The 26851-nt window shown below is 38.8% G+C and overlaps 2 protein-coding genes across 5 annotated transcripts in view; one reads left to right on the top strand and one right to left on the bottom strand.

The window, feature by feature from the left end:
• Window positions 1-26851, top strand: part of ROBO1 (roundabout guidance receptor 1) — a 1247412-nt gene that overhangs the window by 734691 nt on the left and 485870 nt on the right. The window lies entirely within an intron of this gene.
• LOC108178019 (large ribosomal subunit protein eL21) lies at window positions 9805-10376 on the bottom strand. The gene has a single exon (XM_017347172.4). The coding sequence runs from the start codon at window positions 10326-10328 to the stop codon at window positions 9846-9848; it is 483 nt and encodes a 160-aa protein (XP_017202661.3). The 5' UTR covers window positions 10329-10376; the 3' UTR covers window positions 9805-9845.

Genomic DNA, 26851 nt, shown 5'->3' with positions numbered 1-26851 from the left:
TATGACTCCTTAGGTCATCTAATTCTGCTTTAAATTGCAAGTCTATTGGAAACATTACAAATAAAATACAGTCTTTTTCTCCTGAAATTTAAGACACTCTATATTCAATGAACTTGTTTAATTAAAGCAATTAAGTTATTCCTTTGTTGATAATAAACTAATGAACATAAGAACTCCAGATTTCTTTTACAAAATAGGAGTATGCTAAAATGAATATATTTCAATTACTAAAGTTATCTTTTCTGGACATATAACACTGTATTCACTCCTAATGTAATATAAACATATAATTCTATAAACCTATACATATGTTCATATATGTACATATGAGAGTATTTCAAAGAGTTCATGGAAAATGACATTAAGAGAGATTTGCGTGTAAAAATTTTATAGCTCATGCACATGTTGAATTTTCAAAAAGTTCATGAAAAATGCGTATGCATGGATTTTAAAATTTTTACACCTTATCTTTTAATTCCATTTTCCATAGACTTTTTAAAGATTTATATATTTATTTATTTGAAAGGCAGAATAACAGAGAGGCAGAGTCAGAGAAAGAGAGTCTACACATGCAGAAATTTGAAACAAGAACCCCTTCCTTATTTTTTTAAAGATTTATTTATTTACATGAAAGTCAGAGTTACACAGAGAGAGGAGAGGCAGAGAGAGAGAGAGGAGGAGGCAGAGAGAGAGAGAGGAGAGGCAGAGAGAGAGAGAGAGAGAGAGAAGCCTCCTCACTTTATTGAGTCATTCCTTTGTGGTGCAGAAGCTCCTTAGCTCGATCTATTCCCATTTGTCTATTTTTTCTCTTTAATGCCTGTGCTTCAAGTGTCTTTTCCAACAAATATTTACCTATGCCAGTGTCTTGCAGAGTTTCCACAATGTTTCCGTCTAGTAATTTGATGCTTTTAGATCATAGATTTGCATCGTTGATCCATTTTGAGCTGATTTTTGTATAAGGTATAAGGTAGGGGAATCAGGCCAGCGCTCTTCCGATCCGGCTCTCTGCTATGATCTGAGAAAGCAGTGGAGGATGGCCCAAGTCCTTGGGCCCCTGCACTCGCGTGGGAGACCTGGAGGAAGCTCCTGGCTCCTGGCTTTGAACTAGCACGGCTCCAGCTGTTGCAGCCAATTGGGGAGTAAACCATCTGATGGAGGACCTCTCTCTCTCTCTGTATCTCCCTCTCTCTCTCTCTCTCTCTCTCTCTCTCTCTCTCTCTCTGCCTCTCCTTTCTCTGTGTAGCTCTGTCAAGTAAATAAACAAATCTTTTAAAAAATAAGGTAAGGGATCTTGTTTCATGCTTCTGCATGTGTAGACCCAGTTTTCTCAGAACCATTTGTTGAAGAAACTGTCTTTTCCCCAGAGATTGATTTCACCTCATTATTCAAAGATTTGTTGTTTGTAGATGTGTGGATTAATTTCTGAGGTTTCTATTTTGACCCATTTGTCTACATGTCTATTTTTGTGCCAGTACCAGGCTGTTTACATTATAACTGCCCTGTAGTATGTCTTGAAGTCTAATATAGTGATGCCTCTGGCATTGTTTTTATTATTTAAGATTGTTTCAGCTATTTCAGGACTTTTGTGTTTCCATATGAATATTCTCAATGTTTTTCTAGATCTGAGAATGCCGTTGGTATTTTGATTGGGATCACACTGAATCTGTAAATTGCTTTCGTTACTATAGACATGTTGATGATATAAATTATTCTAATCCAGGAACATGGAAGAATTTTTTTTTTATTTTTGGTGTCTTCTATTTCTTTTTTTTAATATTCTGCAATTTTCATTTTAATCATAGAGAAATTTCACCTCCTTTGTTAAATTTATTCCAAGGTATTTTTTTAATTTTTTGAAGCTACCATGAATGGTATTGACTTAGAAGTTCTTTCTCAGCTATGACATTGTCTGTGTATACAAATGTTTTTAATTTTTGTGTGTTTGTTTTATATCCTGCAACTAGATCACACTCTTACGAGTTCAAATAGTTTCTCAGACGAGACTTTTGGATTCCCTATTGTAGAATCATGTTTTCTGCAAATAGGGATAATTTGACTTCCTCCTTTCCAATTTGTATCCCTTTTGGTTTCATTTTTCTTGCCTAATGGCTCTGGCTAAAACTTCCAGTACCAGGACTATATTGAATAGCAATGGTGAAATTGGGCATCCTTGTCTGGTTCCAGATCTTAGTGGAAATGCTTCCAACTTTTCCCCATTCAATATGATGCTGGCTCAGTTTGTCATATATTGCCTCTACTATGTTGCAGAATGTTCCTTCTATGTCCATTTGCTTAAGATGCTTATTATGAAAGGATGCTGTGTTTTATCAAATGCTTTCTCTGCATCTATTGAGATTATCATATTTTTTTCTTTAGTTTGTTAGTGTGATGTATTACATTTGTTGACTTTTGTATGTTGAACTATCTCTGCATACGAGGGATAAATCCATGTGAGTGATCTTTCTGATGTGGTGTTGGGTTCTGTTACCTAATATTTTGTTAGGCATTTTTGTATCTATTTTCAGCAGGGATATTGGTCTATAGTTCTCTTTCTTTGCTGTATCTTTCTGTGGTTTTGGAATTAAGATAATGCTAGTTTCACAGAAGGAGTTTAAGAAGATCCCCTCCCTTTAAATTGTTTTGAATGGTTTGAAAAAATTGGAATCAATTCTTCTTTAAAAGTTTTTTATAAATCAGTAGTGAAGCCATGTGGTGCTGGGCTTTTCTTTGTTAGGAAGGTCTTTATTACTGATCCAGTCTCTGTCTTGTTTATTAGTTTGTTTAGGTTTTCTGTGTCTTCATGACTAAATTTTGGTAGATTGTATGTGTCCAGAAATATATCCAGTTCCACTTTTTGGCACAGAGCTGCTTGTAGCACTTTTTGATGCTTCTTTCTATTTCTGTTGTATCCGATGTTACATCTCAATTTTCATTTCTGATTGTATTGATATGGATGATCTTTTTTTGGTTAGTTGGGCCAATGGTGTATCAATTTTATTTACTTTTTCACAAATTACCCTTCATTTCACTGATTTTTGTATCATTTTTTGGTCTCAATTTTGTTTTTTTCTTCTCTAATTTTTATTATTTGTTTCCTCCTACTAATTTTGGGTTTGGCTTATTGTCGTTGTTTTCCTATGATCATGAGATGCATTATTAGCTCATTTATTTGCTGCCTTTCCAACTTTTTGATGTAGTTGCTAATTGCTATAAACTTCCCTCATAACACGGCTTTTTCTGTATTCCATAATTTTTGATAGACTGTGTTGTCATCTTCATTCATTTCCAGGAATTTATTTCCATTTTGATTTCTTCTAAGGCACACTGTTCATTCAGGAGAATGTTAATCAGTCTCCATGTGTTTCCATGTTTTCTAGTTTCTAAGTTGTTAATTTCCAGCTTCATTTCACTGTCTTCAGGAAAGATACATGTTATGATTTCTATAAAGTATCATGCACTGATGAAAAGGATATGTATTCTGCAACTATAGATGAAATATTCTGTGGATATGAATCAGGACCATTTGCTCCATAGTGTAGATTAGCTCTGCTGTTTCTTTGATGATTTTCTGTTTAGTTGATCTGTCCATTAATGAAAGTGGAGTGTTGAAGTCCCCCATTATTATTATGTTAGTGTCTATTTCTCCCTTTAGATCCATTAAAATTTGTCTTAAATAGCCAGGCTCTGCTCTGTTATTGGGTGAATATACATTTACAGTAGTCATGTCTTCTGTTGAAATGATCTCTTAATCATTACATAATACCCTTCCTTGTCTCTTTTAACAGTTTTGTATTTAAGTCTATTTATCTGATATTGGCATGGCCACTCCTGCTCTTTTTTTTTTTTTCTTTTCATTGGCATGGAATATCTTTTCCATCCTTTCACTTTCAGTCTGTGTGTATCTTTGTTGGTGGGGTGTGGTTTTTTTTTAAAATATGTATTGATTAACTTGAAAGGCAGAGTTACAGAGAAGCAGAGGTAGAGAGATAGAGAGAGGTCTTCCATCTGATGATTCATTCCTTAGACGGCCACAACGGTCAGAGCTGCACTGATAAGAAGCCAGGAGCCTGGAGCTTTCTCCAGGTCTCCTACGCAGGTGCTGAGGCCCAACCACTTGGGCCATCTTTCACTGCTTTCCCAGACCATAGCTAAGAGCTGGATCAGAAGTGGAGCAAGCTTTGACTCAAACCAGCACCCATATAGGATGCTGACACTGCAGGCAGCAGCTTTACCCGCTGTGCCACAGTGCCGGCCCTGAGGTGTGTTTCTTGTAGGCAGCAAATAGAGGGGTCTTATTTTTTAATCCATTTAGCCATTCTGTATATCTTAATTGAAAAATTCAGACCATTTCCATTCAAAGTGACTGTTGATAAGTAATGCCATGGTCCTGTCTTGTTTCCCTAAGTATTCTTCTATTTTGTATTGAGTTTCCTTTGTACTATGCTAGGAGATTTTGCTGCCTTTACGTTCTTTCATTATAATGACTATCATTTTCTGTTTCAAGTGTAGCACATCTTTAAGAATCATTTGTGGGACCAGTGCTGTGGCACAGTAGGTTAATCCACCACCTGCAGCGCCAGCATCCCGTATAGGCGCCAGTTCTAGTCCAGCTGCTCCATTTCTAATCCAGCTCTCTGCTATGGCCTGGGAGAACAGTGGAAGATGGCCCAAGCAGTTGGGCCCCTGCATCTGTGTGGGAGACCCGGAGAAGCTCCTGACTCCTGGCTTCGGATGGGCTCAGCTCTGGCCATTACAGCCATTTTGGAAGTGAACCAGCGGATGTAAGAGACTTTTCTCTCTGTATCTCCCTCTCACTGTCTGTAATTCTACCTCTCAAATAAATAAATGAAATCTTAAAGAATCATTTATAAGACTGGAGAAGTGGTGGTACATTCTTTGTATTTCTATTTGTTTTAGAGGATCTCTGTCTCTCCTTCAATTATAAGTGAGAACTTTGCTGTGTGCAGTGTTCTATGGTTACAGTTTCTTTGTTTTACAACTTGAACTATGTCTGTCCAATCTCTCCTAGCCTGTAAGGTTTCTGTTGAGAAATTAGCTGTTAGTCTAATTGGAGATCCTCTGAAAGTAATCTGGTGTTTCTCCCATGAACATTTTAGAATATTTTCTTTATGTTTTACTGTTGAAAGTTCAACTATAATGCATCATGGTGAAATTATTTTTTGATTGTGTCTCTTTAGGAGTTCTATGTGCTTCCTGTAGTTGGATGTGCCTCTTTTTCTCCAACGTAGGGAGGTTGTCTGCTGTTATTTCACTGAATAGGCCATTCTTTCTTTCCATATGTTCAGGAGCTTCTAACACTCCTATGTTTGGTCATTTGATAGTATCACATAAATCTTGAACACTATTTTCAGGTTTTTCTAATTTTTTCATCTTTTTTTGGTCTGGTATATTTCTAAGATTTTTCTTACTTATTGAATTCTTTAATTCTAATATTTCAGTTTGATTTCTCTTCAATATCTCTATCAGCAAAATTTTTCATCCATATCATGTATGGAATTTCTTTATCTCATGAATTTGTTTCTCTGTGTTTCTGAGTAATCTGATTCTTTTGAAGACCTTTCCAGACATTTCACCAATCTTAGTCATCACATTCTAACACTGAAGTGCAGTTCTGTTCCTTCTGGGGCGTCATATTGTCTTCCTTGCTCTTGTTTCTGATATTTCTGCCTTTATTTTTTGGCATTTGTGGAAATACCTGCTGGTGTTCTCTTCTTGTCGGAGTTCTCTTTTATTTTTGACCGATGCCTCTGTGGCTTGGTGCAATCCTGCCCCTTCAGTGGATATACAGACGTGCGCGCTGGGTGTGGCCAGGGAGATATGCTTTTCTCTCACAGGGCCCTGCGAGGGCTCCGAACTGGACTCAAAGTCAGTGTAGTCAGGAAGCTCCTCCTTCAGGTGGCATCACTGGTGATGGGGCTGCCACAGCCGCTCTTACCTCACTGAAGCTGGCGTCTCCTCCAGCTCCAGCTGCTGGAGTTGCAGGTGGCATCCCCGCTTGCTGCTGCGTGTTTGCACTGTCCACATTGCTCCACGGTGTCTCTTTTCTTTCCTAGAATTTCTACCACAAACATGGCTTCCACTGTCCCCTGGGAATACACTTCTGCATTTTTTTCTGTTATCATCCTGTGATCAAAATCAGCACATCTTTTCCCTGTTGAGGCATCTTGGAATCTCACATTCATTCTCATAACAACCTTAGGGTGTGTTGTTATTGCCCAACTTTTACTGTGGAACACAAAGCCATGAGGATGTTCTATTGCTTGCTTAAGTATAGCCATCTGATTCCAAAGTTCTTAAATCTTATTTTTTTAATCTTGTTTAAAATAGCATTACCCAATCTATAATTAAAAAATATGTATTCATTTAGTAAGAGAGAGAGAGAGCGTTGAATATAGAGAAAGTTCCCAACTTCTTTTTCACTCCCCCAGATGGCTGCAAAGGCTGGGGCTGGGCCTGAAGCTGAGAATTCAATCCAGGTCTCACATGTGGGTGGTAGGAACCCAATTACATGAATGTCCCTGTTGCTTCAAAGGGCCTGCATTAGTAGGAAGCTAGATTCAGGAACTGGAGGCATGACTCAAATTCCGTCACTGCAATGTGGAACAAGGGTATCTTAATCACTAGGCTAAACCCATCCCTGAGTTCTTAATTTTTCAACTAGGCTGCTGCTTATTTAGATATACAACACAAAACAAATGTTTCCAATAGTATCAATTATGCAAATTCTCCTTTCCATTTCTGTTATTCAAATTTATTTTGTTACACTATAGGATAATCAATGAAACCTAAGCTATTACCTGTTCCAGTGTCCTAACTGGTATCTTAAGTACCAAGCAAATGCCCAGTTGAAAGTATATATTTCATTACTATTTTACATGTAATCATTTTGCCCTGATCCCTCCCTATAACACAGTAAAACTGACTTTTACACAATTAAAAACTTGTATTTATCAAAGTAGGGATGATTATTTTCTTTCAGATTTCTACTATATTTTGATGCCTGCACTCTGAAGGCTGATACACTTCACTGAATTATTGACGCATTTTTGGTTCACCTCTCTACCATATTAAAGTTTTTGCTGTATAAATATTTGGCAGGGAATGATGCTGATTTTTAGTAGGGAACTGTTACCAAATGCAAAGTTGATAGGAAATTGTATTCAAGCCCGTAAAGAAATTGAATGATGAGGAATTGTATCAATCCTGAGTAACTTCTTCCTTGGTTAACAATAAGTTTTTACATGTTATAAAAATTCTTGTGCCTATTTCTACCAGCTTAAATTTTTCTACCTTATGCTTGAAGGAGAAAATTTTAAAGTATATTTGTTAAATCTTATCATATGCACTTTTACTTTAACACACTTGCCATAAGACACAAAATGAAAGGCTTCAAACCATTGTTTTTAATATATTTATTACAAAAATAGTTTTATTTGGACTACTAGACTTCTCCAATATTTAGTAAGTAGTTAACAAATAGCAAAAGCATGCATTTTTGTCAGTGCCAGTCTAAAATAAAACAGTGTATGTTTGAACTTGATAAAACACACTAATATTGTTAAGCTCTCTTCATTCAAAAAAAAAAAAGTATTTATGGGGACCGGCGCTGTGGTGCAGTGGGTTAATGCCCTGGCTGTTGCGGCCATCTGGGAAGTGAATGAGTGGATGGAAGACCTCTATATCTCTACCTCTCTCTGTAAGTCTGTCTTTTATTTCTTTTTTTGACAGGCAGAGTTAGACAGTGAGAGTGAGAGAGAGAGAGAGAGAGAGGAAAGGTCTTCCTTTTCTTTTCCGTTGGTTCACCCCCCAACTGGCCGCTACGGCCGGCGCATTGCAGCCGGTGCGCTGTGCCGATCCGAAGCCAGGAGCCAGGTGCTTCCTCCTGGTCTCCCAGGGCCCAAGGACCTGGGCCATCCTCCACTGCACTCCTGGGCCACAGCAGAGAGCTGGCCTGGAAGAGGAGCAACAGGGACAGAATCCGGCTGGTGCCCCAACCAGGACTAGAACCCGGGGTGCCGGCACCACAGGTGGAGGATTAGCCTAGTGAGCTGTGGTGCCGGCCATGTAACTCTGTCTTCTAAATAAATAAAATAAATCTTTAAAAAAAAAAAAGGTCACTTAAAAAAAAGTCTTTATGGATATAAAGCCACTACAGTAATTGTGTATAATTTTTCTTTATTATTATCAGTGATGAGAACCAGAATACTTTGAAGCAGAAATAAAGATAGTAGATAGATGAATCAAGGTGCTTGATCTGGAAGTCAAGCAAGGCCTGAGGAAATGAAAAAGAAAAGTGCTGAATTTTTAATTATTCCCAGACCTGCTAAGAAACTCGAGAAATATAATTCTAAAAGGTGAAAGTGTACAGAATCAAAGGGCAATGAGGCTGTATCTGAAGTGCGGTGGTTGAACATGGATATGTGGATTACTACGTGGAAGCATTTTCACCAAACTCTTTTGCATCTGCTTCAGGGAAGAGAAATATTAGTATTATCCTAATGTTTGCTGCTCCCATATTTCTCAAACCATGCTGTAGAAAAGAAAGCTGAACGGAAAAATTGCACTTGCAGCAGACTCTTCTGGAGTATAATCATGCTTTAACCAGGGAGCAAATGCATTGTCACATTCGATCTCTTCCTGTCGTTTAGGATGATCTACCTTTGTAAGGCATTAACAGCACAAATGTGCACAGACAGGGATAGATGACATAAAGTGAACTGTGTTTTTGAATACTAAGAACTATACTCTTTGTTCTCTCTTTTATAAAGCTCTCTGGAGAGCGGTAGCATGAACTGAGATCATATATTTAAAAAAAATCTATGTTCTGCCTGAATATTTATCGAGTATGATCTTTCAGTACTGACCATAATCTCACCCTGTATCAAAGTTTGCATGGTGAATGAAAGGCTCCCTAAGGTACTGTCCTAAGGAACAGAGGAATAGGCACTGTTTTCAGATAATTGGCAAATATAACTGTGGAAGTCCTGAGATGGAAGCTTTAAGATTTCATTTATTATCATTCTTGATGGCCCACATACCCATTTGGTGAGGTCTCCTACAGATCTGAGTCTTAGAAATACTTCTGTCATCCAGCCTCTATAAACGCTATGGTCTCATACAACTAAGAAAATTAAAATCTTACTGAGAAATAAAAGCTAGGTATCTGATATGTAACATTTTCTAATACCTAAATACACTCATTTCTATAGCTTTATTCTTAATCAAATGACAAGCACTAAAAATATAAACATTAATATATTCAAATGTTTCACTTGGGCTCTTTTCCTTAAAACAAATAAAAACCTAGTAGTCAGACACCTAGTTTAAAACAGAATTGTTACCATGCTGTCGAGTTGGCATAGTGCCATTATTTAGATGACTCCTGGAGCCACACTGCAGGTTCGTTATTTTGTTGGATTTTAATACTCTTGCAACAGTGGTATCAGTTGATAAGCATCCAGTTTTCAGTATGTCATCTCTCCATAAAAATTCATTGTATTTGATATATATATATATATATAAATAGATATTTAATGAATTAGCAAATACATCAAGTAAGTCTCATAGAAGATGTTGGCAAATTTGGATTATAGTTAACTTGAATGTATGTAACATCATGTGCTTCTACAATAATAACTCCAGATTTTCCTGAGAAAGGAAAATTGAAGCAAGAAAATGTAAGCAATAAAATTCAGCTAAGATATAAATGTTCATATTTATAACTCATGTTTATTAATTCTTGAGCTTCTAATGAACTGATATCAAGTGGATAACAGTACATAATTTTTTTTTCAATTAGGTCTTATTTATTTATCTTACATTTATCATGCCATGAATTCATAAGGAATGGGTTCCAGCAACTCAGGCTCCTTTCCATTGGTTCTGACAAAGTGGGCTTCTCTGGGTGGAGCAGGCTGACGCTTTAGTTGAACCCAGGTACCCTTCTCTTTGGCTTCCTTCTTCTTCTGATCATTTTCCTTCACACGTTTCAAGAAGCTATCTCGGCTTTTAGAGTGCTTAATGTGTTCAATACGCACATTTATTCTCTTGGCAAGAATCTTGCCCTTCACTTGTTTGTTTACAACAATGCCAACAGCATGCTGGGTAACATTGTAGACTCTTCCAGTTTTTCCATGGTAACATTTATGGGGCATTCCTTTTTGAACAGTACCCATTCCCTTGATGTCCACAATGTCACCTTTCTTGTAAATGCGCATGTATGTGGCCAAAGGAACAACTCCATGTTTTCTGAAAGGCCTGGAGAACATGTACCGGGTACCTCGCCTCTTTCCCTTTGTGTTCGTCATCTTGGCGAATTACTGGAAGATGGCGGCTCCGGCCGAAAGGAGTACATAAAATTTTTATCCTGTGGCTGAAGCCAATAATAATTAGCAACCCTGCTTTTTTTTTTTTCTTTTTTTTCTTTTTTTTTTTTTTTTTTTTTGACAGGCAGAGTGGACAGTGAGAGAGAGAGACAGAGAGAAAGGTCTTCCTTTGCCGTTGGTTCACCCTCCAATGGCCGCCACGGCCGGCGCGCTGCGGCCGGCTCACCGCGCTGATCCGATGGCAGGAGCCAGGTGCTTATCCTGGTCTCCCATGGGGTGCAGAGCCCAAGCACCTGGGCCATCCTCCACTGCACTCCCTGGCCACAGCAGAGAGCTGGCCTGGAAGAGGGACAACCGGGACAGAATCCGGCACCCCGACCGGGACTAGAACCCGGTGTGCCCACGCCACAAGGCAGAGGATTACCCTAGTGAGCTGCGGCGCCGGCCCAACCCTGCTTTGAAGAATGTTTCACATCCACATCCTAAAAGTTTAAATATTTACAGGAGCTAGGCAGAAATATAACTGAGTGAAAATGACAAAGTCTAAAACAAAAAGAAGGCATGGACACTGGTGTACTTGATAGACCATAAACCATCCACACAGGGCAGCTGTGACTCAGTTTTTTTTCTTAAGGTGTCTTTGGATATATCTGCTGAGAGACTATTTAAATGTGAGATTTTTGTTTCCAAAGATGAGGTAAACAGCTGAGGTAGAACGTGAAGTTTGCAAAGCATGGAACATTTTTTAGAATAGATGGTAGCTCTGAATTTGCTACAGTAGATTTATTTACTTAAGGAATACATTGAACTTCCATGCGTCCTTTCATCAAACCAATACTTACCAAGAAACTACACACTAGAATCTGCTGTTGAAAATGTCATAGTGGAATAAGCATTCACAAACTGTTGGTGTGGATGACACACAGATTACAAATTAATATTATCAAGGATAGGAATAACATGCTGAGAATTTGTTGAAATAATATAAAAATTTTTTAAACAATGGAGACTTTTAAGCAATAGACAAACTCATAATTAAAACATGTGTGTCACCCATTGAAGAGAATTTGTCACAAAGAGTAGAAATGAAATACTATGAGAGCATCAGAAATCATAAAAAGCTAGTACCCCTGCTACAATTTGGAAAAGACTATAACTGTCTCTAATATTGTCATTTTAAAGGAAGAGAAATTGCCAGTGAGATAGAGAAATCATATAGAAATATAAAACTAAGCCACCTCTATGACATAACATGTAAAGCCACCACCTGCAGTGCCAGCACCATATATGGGTGTGAGTTCAAGAAATATAAAATTAAAAATAATAAAATAAAAATTATAAAGATAATTAAATATGCATAAATACTTTTTCAAAATATTTATTTATTTATTTATTCATTCATTCATTTATTTATTTGAGAGGGAGAGAGAGAAGGGAGAAAGGAGAAGAGAGGAGAGAGAAAATCTTCCACCTGTTGATTCACTCCACAAATGCCAAAAGCAGCCAGAGCTGGGTCAGGTTGAAGTTAGGAACCAAGAATTCCAACTGGGTCTACCATGTGGATGACATGAATCCAAGTACTTGGGTCATCATCTGATTCCTCACAGGCACATTAACAGGAAGCTGGATCAGAACTGGAATAGCCAGAACTCAAACAGGTGCTCTGATATGGGATACTGGCATCCAAGGTGATGGCTTAACTATTGCACCACAAAACCTTCCACAGTATAAGTATAATTTTAAACATCAGCCAAATTGGGGCCAATGCTGTGGTGCAGCAGTTTTAGCCATGGCTACTCCACTTCCAATCCAGCGCCGTGTTAACATTTCTGGGAAAGCAGTGGAGGATGGCCCAAGTCCTTGGGCCCCTGCACACACATGGGAGACCTGGAAGAAGCTCCGGGCTCCTGGCTTTGGCCTGGCCCAGCTCCAGTCATTGTAGCCCAGTGGGGAGTGGACCAGCAGATAGAAGCTCTCTGTGTGTCTCTCCTTCTCTCACTCTGTAACTCTGCTTTCAAATAAATCATTTTCTTAAAAAAGCAGCCAAATTGAACATTCAGACAAGACAGATACAGTAATTAAAATTAAAACTTTATAAATAGGACTTGGTGGCTAGCTTAACAGTTAAGACGCCAGTTAATAGGCCTGCATCCCATATAGGAGTGCTTGGGTTCAGTTCTCAGTCTGGTTCATGACTCCAGCTTCCTATCAATGCACATCTAGGGAGACAGTGGTGATGAGTCCAGTGATTAGTTTCTTGCCCATACTGGAGACCTAGATTGAGTTCCTTATTGTAGCATCAGACCTGGCCTAAACCCAGCCCTTTCAGGCTTTGGAGAGTAAACCAATGGCTGGGAGTGCTCTCCATCTATCTGCCTGTGGTCTTCTTGATTAAATAAATAAATGTTAGCTTTTTTATTAATATAGGAGAGATTAGAAATAACTGAAAGATAAATGAAAGGGTATCAATAGGTTTAGGAGACCTATCATACAGCATGATTACTATAGTCAATAATAATGTATTTTATAGCTGAAAATTGCTGAAAGAATAGATTGCAAATGGTTTCAAAACAAAATATGACTCAAATGTAAAGTACAGGATATCTTCATCATTTTAATTTAGCCATTTCAATGTATATATGAATGTCAAAACATCACAATATATATGGTAAAGATATAGGATTTTCACTTGTCAACTACAACTTAATTTAAAAATAAATTTTAAGCTAATATACAAAAAATAAAGAACTAGCTACATGGTAAAAAAAAAAAGAGCAATATAATTCAATCAGCTTGTAGAGTTGTATAAACAAGCAAAAATGAATCAATCTTAAAAGTTACTTCTTCCCCTTTAACCCACCAAATATGAAGACCAACCAAAAGGGACTATCAATGAAACCCTTTCGATATACATCTGGTAAGCAATAATACATATCAGAAAACAGTAGAATAATATCTTTAGCACACTGACAAAAATAAATAAATAAATCTATAATTCCATACCAAAGAAAACAATTATTAAAGAGTAAGTTCAATAAAAGATAGTCTTTATTTAATAATATCAAATGATATACTATGATATATAATGTATATATAATATATATAATATATAATGTATATATTATATATAATATATAATTATATATAATATATAAAATATATATGTAAAATAATATTATGCAAAGGGAAAGTATCAGAAATTAATTGAATAAATATTGTGTTTCAGAATAAATATTTCAAATAACAACAACAAAAACAATGTGTTTTCGGGCCGGCGCCGCGGCTCACTAGGCTAATCCTCCGCCTAGCGGTGCCGGCACACCGGGTTCTAGTCCCGGTCGGGGCGCTGGATTCTGTCCCGGTTGCCCCTCTTTCAGGCCAGCCCTCTGCTGTGGCCAGGGAGTGTAGTGGAGGATGGCCCAAGTGCTTGGGCCTTGCACCCCATGGGAGACCAGGAAAAGCACCTGGCTCCTGGCTCCTGCCATCGGATCAGCGCGGTGAGCCGGCCGCAGCGCGCCGGCCGTGGTGGCCATTGGAGGGTGAACCAACGGCAAAGGAAGATCTTTCTCTCTGTCTCTCTCTCTCACTGTCCACTCTGCCTGTCAAAAAAAAAAAAAAAAACAAAAAAAAAAAAACAATGTGTTTTCGGTGGTAAAATCAGGTGGTGCTATCATACTTGATAATAACAATATGGAAAAAATGAGGTATCGAGTTTAAAAATTCTAAGATAACTGTTTCAGAAGACAGTCAGATATAATAGTTATCAAATATGCATCTTTAATAAGTAACCAGTAAATGAGTAAAAATAAGGATAAGCAGTAAAGGAATATAAATAGCATGAAAAAATTCAAAACCACTTGGGGAAAAAGATGGAGGTACCTCAGGAAACTTGATTAATTTAGGGGTTGCCGTTCATCACAATTTTTATATCACTTGGGTCAACCACATCCCATATCAGAGTGCCTGGGTTCAAGTCCTGGTTCCACTTCTTTTTCCAGCTTTCTGCTAACTCCAACTCTGAGATGTAACAGGTGATGGCTCAAGTACCTGGGTCCCTGCCACTCACATGGGAGATCCAAATAGATTTCCAGACTACTAGTTTTGGCCTGGCCCTGCCCACTGTGGGCATTTGGGAAGAAAAAATAAAAAGCATTTTGAAGAGATATCTCTCTCTCTCTCTCTTTAAAATAAAATGAAAATAAATCGGGGCTGGCGCCATGGCACAGTGGGTTAGTCCTCCATCTGCAGTGCCGGCATCCCATATGGGCACCACTTCTAGTCCCAGCTGCTCCACTTCCAGTCTAGCTCTCTGCTATGGCCTGGGAAAGCAGTGGAGGATGGCCCGGGGCCTGTGGGAGACCAGGGAGGGGCTCCTGACTCCTGGCTTTGGATAGGTGCAGCTCCGGCCATTGCAGCCATTTGGGGAGTGAACCAGCGGAAGGAAGACCTTTCTCTCTGTCTCTACCTCTCTCTGTCCTTAATGTGTTATACTATGCGAATTAATGGTAAAACTACTACTCAAACAGTACTCTATACTTTGTATGTCTGTGTGGGTGCAGTCTGTTGAAATCTTTACTTAGTATATACTAAGTTGATCTTCTTATATAAAGATAATTGAAAATAAATCTTGATGAAGAATGGGATGGGCGAGGGAGTGGAAGATGGGATGGTTACTGGTGGGAAGGAGGTTATGGGGGGAAAAGCTGCTATAATTCAAAAGTTGTACTTTGTGGCTGGCGCCACGGCTCACTAGGCTAATCCTCCGCCTGCGGCGCTGGCACCCCAGGTTCTAGTGCCGGTTGGGGCGCCGGATTCTGTCCCAGTTGCTCCTCTTCCAGTCCAGCTCTCTGCTGTGGCCCAGGAAGGCAGTGGAGGATGTCCCAAGTGCTTGGGCCCTGCACCTGCATGGGAGACCAGGAGGAAGCACCTGGCTCCTGGCTTTGGATCAGCGCAGTGCGCCGGCCCCAGCGGCCATTTGGGGGGTGAACCAACGGAAAAAGGAAGACCTTTCTCTCTGTCTCTCTCTCTTTCTCACTAACTGCCTGTCCAAAAAAAAAAAAAAAAAAAAAAGTTGTACTTTGGAAATTTATTTTTATTAAATAAAAGTTGAAAATAAATAAATAAATAAAATCTTTAAAAAATGAAAATAAATCAATAAAACTAATGTAAAAAAATCAAGGAGTAAAGGGAGAAAAAAGCATAGTGGATAGGAAACAAAATGCAAGGTTGCATGAATAAATTCAAGTAGTAATAACATCTTTCATTTGCAAGAATTGTTCTAACAAAATGAATACTTCATTCAAAAATAGCTACCGTTGTTATCAGAATATTGTGTGCTTATTAGGCAGCTGAAGCCCAGAAAGGCTCCGATACACGGTCCAACGCTCTAAGTCGCAGAAGTGGGTTTGAATTCAAGTACAGACTGCAGCCAGATCTGTTCTGTCACCACATATTGCCTCCCTCGCAAATGGAAAGGGAAAGAGCAGCTTGATATGAAATTTAAGTGGCACACATAGGCCAGATTTTAAGAATGCAGTTTCTATGTCAAGAATGTTGGTCTTAATCTGAGAGCAGTAGGAAGTCATTAAATACTTGTAAACAGAAAACACTCTGAAAAGAAGATTGTCCAGAGGGCTGAAGATGCTAGAGGGAACATCCCAAAGGGCTTGTTGGGCAGCAGAGCATTAGAGTCCAAATAAATATGTGCAGTAGAAATGGGATGAGATTTAAACAGGCCTGGCAGAATGTTAAATGCTACACAATCTGAATAGACAGATCCCAAGAGAAAACATAAATAAATGCATTAAATAATGTGATGACATAAAGATATGAATTTTCACAAGCTGAGGGATGGAAATATTAACAAAAATAAAGGACTTTCTCTGTATCTGTCAAACAGATATGGGTACATTTTAAATCTGTGTTGAATTCGGGATACTAGTTGTAAATTCAGATGACGATATGCTTTAGTAAATTAAACATTAGAATTTTAATTTAGAAAGAGTAAACAAGTAAGTGTTGGTTTCATGTTGTGATATTTGTAAGGTATTTGAGGAAAAACAAGAGAAAAACAAAGGTGTCAAAAAGCGAAGTGCATACCAATATGAAAATTTTAGGGTAAAAATACATGTACGTGATAATAGAAAAGAAAGCAAGTTTTAAGGAGAGAAGTGAGGTTGGCACTGTCAGTACTACAGACAGTGAGGAAGGTCTGAATAGCCACTGAATTAGGCAAGTAGAGAAACTGGCCATTTCAGAACAATGACTGGACAGTTAGATTAGAAAAGTTTATGGAGCTGATAAGGCAACAAGTAAAAAGTATAGACTGTTCTTTTGGGAAGTTTCTCAATAAATTAGAGTCTTGTAAGGTTGACAGAAAGTCATGAAAATAAACTGAGAGAAGAGAACAAATGGAAAATGTGAGATAAAGAAAGGTTCATCACTGAGCAGTAATCTTGGAAGAGGGAGTAGATTTAAGAGCATCAATGAAATTAAATTATGAGAGCTTGTAAGCTTTTTTTTTTTTTTGCCTTTAAACTATGCTTTATTTACCACTTTAAAGATGGACCTTCTACATTTTCCAACTCTTTTACTGTACAAGTTCTGGAACTTGTAAAAGCTCGTGTAAACTAGGTCTACATTGCACACGTGGAACCAGGACCAATTTCAGTGGACATGTAGCTCTCTCCACCTGCTGCACATTGTGCATTGCTTTTGCTTGTGCATGAAAAGTCCTTGATGTCAAACTTGTACAGATCATTCCATATTTTTTAAAGATTTATTGATTTTTTTGAAAGACAGAGTTACAGAAAGGCAGAAAAAGAGAGAGAGAGTTCTTCCATCTGCTGGTTCACTCCACAAATGGCTGCACAGCCAGAGCTGCACCAATCTGGAGCCAGGAGCCTGGAGCTTCTTCCAGCTTCTCCCACGCAGATACAGGGACCCAAGAACTTGAGCCATCTTCTACTGCTTTCCCAGGCCATAGCAGAGAGCTGGCTCAGAAATGGAGAAGCCAGGACTCGAACTGGTGCCCATATGGGATGCTGACATTGTAAGTGGTGGCTTTACCCACTACACCACAGCGCCATCCCTGATGATTCCATATTAAACGAGATTTTTAGTTCAGTCTTCTCTCTTAGCTGCCAACCATCAATTCCATTTTACCCATTGGGATTCTCTGCATGGCTGTATTGCTAACACCTTATATACTTCAAAAAAGTTTGTCAGAAATAAAAATGAAGCTTTGCTGTGTCAGAGTAGTTCGTCCTGTCTTTCTATCTCTGGAAGTGGCAACAAAATATCTTTTATTTCTGGCTTCAATCCTGGAGCCACTGTTGACTTTTGTTTCAATTTTTAAATTTAATTTTAATTAGTTGTTACAGATTCAGTGTAATTTGTAGATAAAGTTCTAAGATCATAACATTACCCTCCTCTCCCACTTAATGAAGATTGTGTTAAAAGATTTATTTATTTATTTGAAAGAGCTACAGATAGGCAGAGGCAGAAAGAGAGAAAGAGAGAAAGATCTTCCATCTGCTGGTTCACTCCCCAGATGGTCGCAACAGCCGGAGTTGGGCTGATCCGAAGCCAGGAGCCAGGAGATTCTTCTGGATCTCCCACACAGGTGCAGGGACCCAAGTACTTGGAGCACCTTCTACTGCGTTCCCCGGCATAGCAGAGAGCTGGATTGGAAGAGTGGCATTAGATCTTGAACCGGCGCCCATATGGGATACCAGCACTGCAGGTGGTAGCTTTACCCACTACAGCACAACACTGGCCCCAATGAAAATTTTATAAGGAAAGAGAGAAGATTTTGGGAGAGCGAAATACCAAGGTATATAAGGGAGAAATTGAAGACACTCACATTGGACAACCATATTTCTATAAATTAAAGCCATTGGCTGAAAAGATAATTACTTTTAAAAATACAGATTTTTTTTTCTGTGTCCATGACTAGGAATACAGGTTAGAACCCTATGTTTCAGCAATGTTCATGTCACTCATTGCATGGGAATTTTGTGTAATTGGGCAGAGGGTAGGTGGGAGGGAAAAAATGGGCTTTATTCAGTGTAGGCACTTTGGTAGAGTCTCCAGGACTTTCTCTGAAGATCCTCTTATTGTGGTTGTCACAGCCTTGTATAGTTTCTTCCCATATTGTATCAACAGTTGTCCATCTGGCCAGTAACATATGGCTGAAGTGGTGCTAAGTCAGTTCATAGATAAGCTTATAAAAAGACTATGATGTCAGTCTCTGGTGCTTTCTCACTCATATCCCTGCCCCCTCCCCCATCTTTCTCTGGGATTACTCACTCTTGGGGGAGCTAACAGCCATGTTGTGAACAGCCCTCTGGAGAGGCCTATGGGACCAGGAACCAAAGCCTCTGTTTAGCAGCCAGTGATAAATGGAGGCCTCCCAACAGACATTGAAGAGAACTTAGAAGTGGACTGCCTAGCACTGGTCAAGTCTTCAGACAATTGCAGCCTCCAGCAACAGTCACCCTGTAACCTTGCAAAAGACCTTAATGCAAACCAGTTGACAAAACTACTTCCAGATTCCTGCTCCTAAGAAATGTATAAGATAAATATTTGTGGTGTTCATTAAATGTTAACTTTTAGTTTGATGTGTTATACAGCAGTAGTTAATTAATAAATCTATTATAACCCTCTCCCTTCTCAGAGTTTATGTGGTTCCCCCCAAAAATTAAAGATAAATTGTAGCTGATTAACTTGAGAATACTGGCAAACATATATCCTAGAAATGCAGTGTCTATATAGTTTAATCTTCTCATCTTACAGAATGTGACCTGAAAGTCACACATGTGTTTCAAGTCAGTGAGTATGTGGTTCAAGCCCCAACTACTCTGCTACCAATCCAGTTCCTCCCTACTCATGTGTCTGGGATGACAGTGCATGATGATTTAGGTAATTGAGTTGCTAGTACCCTTGTGGGTGACCCAAATGGAATTCCTAGCTCTTGACTTTGGCCTGTATGGGCATTTGGAGAGTGAACCATCAGATGGGTGCACTCTCCCTTTCTCTCTCTCTCCCTCTCTCTCTCTCTCTCTCTCACACACACACACACACGCACACACACACACACTTTCCCTCCCTCCCTTTGTCTCTGTGTCACTCTGCCTCTCAAATAAATAGATAAATAAGGGCTAGCATTGTGGCATAGCAAGTAAAGCCACTGCCTGCAATGCAGGCAATCCCCTATGGGTGTGGGTTCCTGTCCCTGCTGTTCTTCTTCCAGCCCAGCTTCCTGTCAATGGTGCAAAAAGCAAGCAGCAGAAGATGGCTCCAGTGCCATGTGGGAGACCCAGATGAAACTCCCGGCTCCTGTCTTCATCCTGGCTCAGCCCTGGCTGTTGCAGTCATCAGGGTAGTGAACCAGTGGATGGAAGATTTCTCTGTGTGTCTCTCCCTCTTTCTGTGTAACTCTTTCAAATAAATAAGTAAATCTTTTTAAATAAATAAAATGATAGTTAAATAATATCTCTTTAAAAGCATCAAATCTTAAATGTTAAAATTCTCTGTAGGAAATTCACCATTTTTTTTAAAGTGACCCTACATTTCTTCAGGAATTGGGTTTTATTTGTCTTAGAATAGATTCCATGAAGAGTTTAACACTCATTAAAGGTCCAACTTGGAATAGTCAACATTTTTATACTATGATTATGTGCTCTGCCAACTGCTTAAATTATGAGAGATCCTTGTATTTTGAAAAAACTACACAATGTCACAGAATATTTGAAATTTTTAAAAATAAATTAGTTTTATTTATCTGCCTTATATGTCTACCAAAATTTTTTCCACATATGAAAGACTTTCAAGTCACAGCAAGGAAAACACAATTTTTTAAATAGTGTATAGTCAGCCGTAGAAGCCTTTTATGTGCTTCCTGGCAATATTAAAGAAATCATAAAAGCTTTAGTATTGTGACTGTTCCTCTCCCGCTCACTGTTCTTTATCAAGCTTGAATCCTACCTTCATTTCTCCAGCTCTGGAGTAAAGCTGCTCCTTTAAACGTATTCCAGCCAAATAATCGGTTATCTGCTGAGAATGATTACAGGTTTGCTAGGCATGCTCGGGGCTCCCTCTAAAGTCTGGCTTCTGCCTTCTATCTTCTTGAATAATATTCCTTCAAGTGTGATCTACTGTAAGTTTCAAGTGTCTCCCAAGAGCTCATTATTATGGTAAAAAGAAGAACAAAGAGAGAAAGGATGGTAAGTGGGAACCTCCTGCCTGCATTTTTCACTGATAAAAATCAGACTCTATATAATAGATTACTCTAAGAAATATCTTTTTGATGTCAAGAGAGAACATTTCTGCAATTTTGTTAATGGTTGCAGTTGTATTTTTAATATCATGGCACTGAGAGTGTTCTCATTACAAAGTGATTCTCTTGTTTTTCAGTAATTTTAATAAAAGTACCAGAACAGTATTTGTAACCTATTCTTGTAAAATAAAGTGCAGATACAGAGAACCAAGAAGAACAACTGCATAACCTAGTGAATGCTTACAGGAACATTCACGTAACCCAGGTGAAGAAATAGCATGTTGCCAGCCAGGTCGGAAGCCCTGGCATGTGTGTCTCATTCAAGTCGCAAACACTTCATTCCAACCAAAAATAACCACTGGTCTGGCTTCTACAAAAATCGTTGCATTTATGATTTTGTTACCCAAGTATGCATCCTTAGTCAGTTTACTAAATTTTATTCATAAAAAAAAAGTGAAGGGTGTACATTTTGGTGCCACTGCTGCCATTTGGGATATCCACATCTCACATTGGAGTGCCTGGGATAGAATCCTGCCTCTGCCTCCACTTCTGAACCCACTTCTTACTAGCACAGCTGGGAAGCGGCACATAATGACCAGAGTATTTGGAATCCCCACCACCAGCATGGGTGAACAGGATGGAGTCCCTGGCTCCTGAGTTCATTCTGACCCAGCTATGGCTATTAAAAGCATTTGAGCTGTGACCCAGTGCATCTCTTTGTCTCTCGCTTTAGACACACACACACACACACACACACATACACACACATTTATATATCCCTCCTGTGTTTATGTGTGAGTGTGTTCTCCCTATGTCACTCTTTCAATTAAATTAATAAATTTTTTAAATGTGCCCTGAAGACCCTATTTAGCTACTAATTTCCCTTCTATCCATTTATTTTTCTTGGAAGTATCTGTTAAGGAACTCAAGACATTTGACCTATGCACTTTCTCATGTTGGAGTTAAATAAGTTCCTCTGAACTCAGTATCTTCTATAAACTGAGAGCTGAGTCCAGTGGCTTGATCAAACTCAATGATATGCATTTGACAAGTTATCTGTTTGTAAAAGGATGGTATACAATATATCATTTTCATTCTACATTGACATTAGCTGCCTAGATCCATTAATTCTAATGGAGATGAAAATGATAACATTCTAATTCTGTGTTTCTAAATACACTAGTTGGAAAAAATATTTTAAAAATTGATTTATTTGAAAGTCAGAGGTATAGAGAGAGATGGAGAGACACATAGACAGATCTTCCATCTCCTGGTTCACTCTCCAAGAAGCCACAAAAGTCAGAGGTGAGCCAAGCCAAAGCCAGGAGCCAGGAGCTCCATCCTTGTCTCCCACGTGGATGGCAGGAGCCTAAGCAGCTGGACCATCTTCTGTGGCCTTTCCAGTCCTTTAGCAGGGAGCTTGATCAGAGGCAGAGCAACCAGACACAAACCCATGCATGGGATTCCAGCATCACAGGTGTCAGCCTTATCCACTGTTCCACAATGCCAGCCCCCTTGTTGGAATAATTTTAAAAAGAGAGAATTACCATCATTTATCACTGGTCATGGTACTTTTCACTTATGCAACACAAGATAAGTGCTACATCCATTGCTTTTATCTAATTTATCAGAAAACGAACTGGTTTCAGTCATTCCCAGAGTGCAGCCTCTTACACTTTTTAAATAATCATGAATCCATAGATTTAAATATATTTGATGAACGTGAGTCCATTGTAAGTCTTATCCTCATTGAAGCATAAATTTTCTCACCTTTGGTCAATAGAGTAATTTTAAATTTCCTCCTACAACCTTTAGATAGGACACTGATATTCATTGATAACGTCCTTGTATCTAAGATGCTAAGTCCTTCTCTCACTCTCACCATCCCTCCTCTGTCCTTTCTTATTTTTCTTTTTCTTTTTACAATGGTAATTTCAGTTTACTTTATGATCATATGATTGACCCTCCACTAAATAAGGAATTCAACAAGTGATAAGGAGGGGTCCACTCTTCCTCAGGATTATGGACATGGAAGTAAGTGATAATCAAATCTTAAGATGTCAATTTTGCTTGTTTATATTACTTTTTTTTTTTACTCTGTTGTCTATTGCAGAACAGGGAAAACAAATAATGTTTCTCATTTTGGGACTGGCTTATTTCATAATTCTGGTCTTCAATTGTATCCACTTTGCATAGTTTTTTCATAATATGCATTTCCATGATCTTTTTGAAGACTCCTGTACATAGATATATGTTGAGTCTTATCTTCTCATTTATAATTTTGGTATCTTAATTTTATTGTGCAGCATTTGAGTTGATTTTCTTTCTGTACTTTCAATTTACTACTATTTTTTCTTTGTCTTAAAATTTATTTGATCTGATTTTTTAAATTTCATTGAGTTTATGATTGGTTCTTTTTTATGCCTATATTTGTTTCAGAATATCTTATTCTTAATGGATTTATTACTTCTTTTGTAACTCTAAGAATGCAAAATATTATAAAATTACTTTCTAATCACACAAAAATATAGCTATTCATTTAGAGTTCCTCAGATTTCTAATTTGTCACACAAGCTCCACTTAAACACATAAAGCTTTGGTGGTTTCTTTGCTTAATACTCAGGACTTCTACACTTCCAGTTCTTCCTTCTTTTACTACTTTTTCCTCCTCTCCCTGTCTTCATTCTTTATTCCTAAGAAGGAGAAACACGTATACAACTGAGGAAGAACTAGACTTATAAGTGAATAAAAGCTTTCAAAGCAAAGAAGGAATAACCAGAGTTCCACAGATGGCAGACCCAGAATGGCATGGGGAACAGTGTAGAGTTCTGGTCATCAAAGCCAGAATGAGAAAAATGACCCAACATTTAGGCCAAACTGTACAGAGGTGTGGAAAGCAGCCGTGTCTTGGGAGGGTGATATGGTGACCATGTGTTCAGGAAAGATGTGGTTTTCAGGTAAACCATGAGTGAAGAGAAAGTTTAAAAAAAAAAAAAAAAGAAAAAGAAAAGTTTGCTTCTCTGGATGCAGTTGGTTAACCAGTGATTCCAGAAACGTGTATGACCAGGCTTCTACTATTGCTAAAGAATGTGTATGTCTACATGCCTTTGTTGGGGGAGAGGGAAAGGAGCTGGATGTATTCCCTTAGTTCTGGTCCATAAAAGACAACGTACTTTGTGTGTCTTGGCCAGGCTGGTTCCACTTATGTGGCTTTATTCTACACTCTCATTGTCTTCCTTTTTTCCAGGAAGTAGCTTGTTGTACTACTCAGTATCATCTATGGGTTTAAGAATAGAACAGGACTGGCCAAGTGATCAATTTCAGTTCACAATTGATCATAATGAAAGGACTAAGAGTCAAAGGGAGCACATAAACAAGTCTAGTACCTGCTAATACTAACCGATAGAATAAATAAAGGGGAGAGTGAGCCAACATGGGAAGCGAGATACTCAGCAGACTCATAGAATGGCGGATGTCCTAAACAGCACTCTGGCCTCAGAATCAACCCTAAAGGCATTCCGATCTGGCTGAAAAGCCCATGAGAGTATTTCAGGCATGGAAAGCCAAGACACTCTGGGAAAAAAAAAAAAAAAAAAAAAAAAACCCTAAATGAAAGATCTCTGTGAGTGAGATCCCAGTGGAAAGAACAGGTCTTCAAAGAAGGAGGTACCTTTCTCTGAAGGGAGGAGAGAACCTCCACTTTGACTATGACCTTGTCTAAACAAGATAAGAGTCGGAGAACTCAAGGGGCTTCCATAGCCTTGGAAACTTCATGACTGGTGCATAGGGAGATTACTGATGCCATAAAGAGGAGTGTCAATTTGTAAAGTCAACAACAGGAGTCACTGTGCACTTACTCCTCATGTAGGATCTCTGTCCTTAATGTGCTGTACATTGAGGCTTAATGCTATAACGAGTACTCAAACAGTATATTTCACTTTGTGTTTCTATGGGGGTGCAAACTGTTGAAATCTTTACTTAGTGTATACTAAACTGATCTTCTGTTAAAAAAAAAAAAGAAGAAATTAGCAATTCCCAACTTGACTCTTGCTGGGATTAAAAATGACAATAGGTCTGATCTGATTTCATCATCATTTAAAAAATCATCTATTATTTTTCACTTTATGTTTCTGTGTGGGAACAAACTGTTGAAATCTTTACTTAATGTATCCTAAACTGATCTTCTGTATATAAAGAGAATCGAAAATGAAAAAAAAAAAAAAGAATAGAACAGGACTGGGGAGCTGTATAATACTACATATAAATTCTATTCTAGGATATTTGCAACCTACATAATATGCTATGTGATGTGATTGCTTTAGTGACTTAGTCACAGTACTCTGAATTCACGGTGATTTTTACTATACTGTCTTTAGCTGTGTAACAAATTACCCAAAACCTTAGTGATTTGAAAGAATAATCATTTCTTATCTCACAGCTTCCATCGCCCAGGAATCTGGATACAGCTGCGCTCTAACACATTAGCAAAAGATGACAGTTGTACCCTCAGCTTTATCTCGGGACCACATTCTCCTGGCAGTGCCCTGGATGTGGTTTGTAGTCAGAAGCCATTTCTTAATTTTAACATCATTTGCCATCTGGAGAAGAATTTTCAAAAGTCCTGGAACTTTTTAACAGTTCTTCCTTCAATTTATCTTTCTTCTCACATTTTATTGTAAGACGTCAAGAAAATACAAGTATTACCTTCAACACTTCAGTTGGAAATCTCCTTAGCAAAATCATCTGGTTCATTAGGCAGGCATATTTTCTATTTCCCACCTTAGTGCAGGCAAGAGTGTTCTACATTCTGCACTATGTAACAAATATTCTCTCCTCCTCCAGTTTCCAATTACAAGTTCTCACTTCGCCTAAACCCTCACCAGCAGCATCCTCCAAGGCCAGATTTCTAACAGTCTGTTTCACAGCGACTGAGGTGCTCTCTATCACACTCCTAACATTCTTCCAATCCCCACCAACTGCCTACTTCCAAAGCTACTTCCACATTTCTGAGAACTTGTTAGGGCAGCGCCCTAATTCCATGTACCAGGATCCGTATTACTTATCTATTGGTGCATTTAAAAACTGATTCCAAAACTTAAAGCTCATTACAACAAACATTAGCTCACTGTTTCTATGAGTCACAAATAATTGGTGTGGCTTCGTGGCTGCCTGTGACTCAGGGTTTGACACAAGATTGCAGCCCAGGTTTTTGGCTGAGCTGAAGTCAGTTCAAGGCCAAAGCTTGACTGAAGATCCTTTTGCAAGCTTTCTTAGATGGCTACTGGCAGTCCTCAGGTACTTGCTGAGGGTCTGCCTGAGACATAAGGACCTTGTTAAGAGAGCCTGACCACAGAAGGTGGCTCACAGCATGGCAGTTAAATTCTCTCAGAGTCAGAGAGAGAGAGAGAGAGAGAGAGTTGCAGACATTCAAGTCAGAAGCTGCAGTCTTTTCCGAATCCAATCTTAAAAAAGCATCCTCATACTGTTACTGTATTCTATTTGTTAAAAGCAGGTTACGGCCGGCGCCGCAGCTCACTAGGCTAATCCTCCGCCTTGCGGCACCAGGGCACCGGATTCTGTCCCGATTGCCCCTCTTCCATGCCAGCTCTCTGCTGTGGCCAGGGAGTGCAGTGGAGGATGGCCCAAGTACTTGGGCCCTGCACCCCATGGGAGACCAGGATAAGCACCTGGCTCCTGCCTTCGGATCAGCGTGGTGCGCCGGCCGCAGCCGGCAGCGGCGGCCATTGGAGGGTGAACCAACGGCAAAGGAAGACCTTTCTTTCTGTCTCTCTCTCTCACTGTCCACTCTGCCTGTCCAAAAAAAAAAAAAAAAAAAAAAAAAAAGCAGGTTACTAGATCCAGGCTAACGGAGAGGGCTTGCACAAGGCCAAGGTATCAGGAGGTGGGAATCATTGGAGACTATCAAGACTGCCTAACTATGTACATTTTTACAATAGAAGAAAAGGTTGACTGCTAGTGAAAAATAAAGATATATCTTTTTCTTCATCAAAGAGATAATGGTCTATAGTTCTGTTTCTTGTATCTTTTTGGGTTTTGGAATTAAGGTGATGCTGGCCTCATAGAAAGTATTAGGGAGCATTACTTCACATTGGACAACACATTAAGGACAGATCCCACATGAGAAGTAAGTACACAGTGACTCCTGTTGTTGACTTAACAATTTGACACTCTTGTTTATGGCGTCAATAATCTCCCTATGCTCTAG

This window comes from Oryctolagus cuniculus, chromosome 4, assembly GCF_051225735.1.
Source record: "Oryctolagus cuniculus isolate XC-2025 breed Fujian yellow rabbit chromosome 4, ASM5122573v1, whole genome shotgun sequence".
In the NCBI taxonomy this organism is placed as follows: domain Eukaryota; kingdom Metazoa; phylum Chordata; class Mammalia; order Lagomorpha; family Leporidae; genus Oryctolagus; species Oryctolagus cuniculus.
Note: the sequence above shows the minus strand (reverse complement) of the source record. Positions and strands in the feature narration are given on the sequence as shown.

What these genes read in the sequence shown, in the direction of transcription:
- LOC108178019 (XM_017347172.4), bottom strand. Translation starts at nt 10,328, where the DNA reads ATGACGAACACAAAGGGAAAGAGGCGAGGTACCCGGTACATGTTCTCC.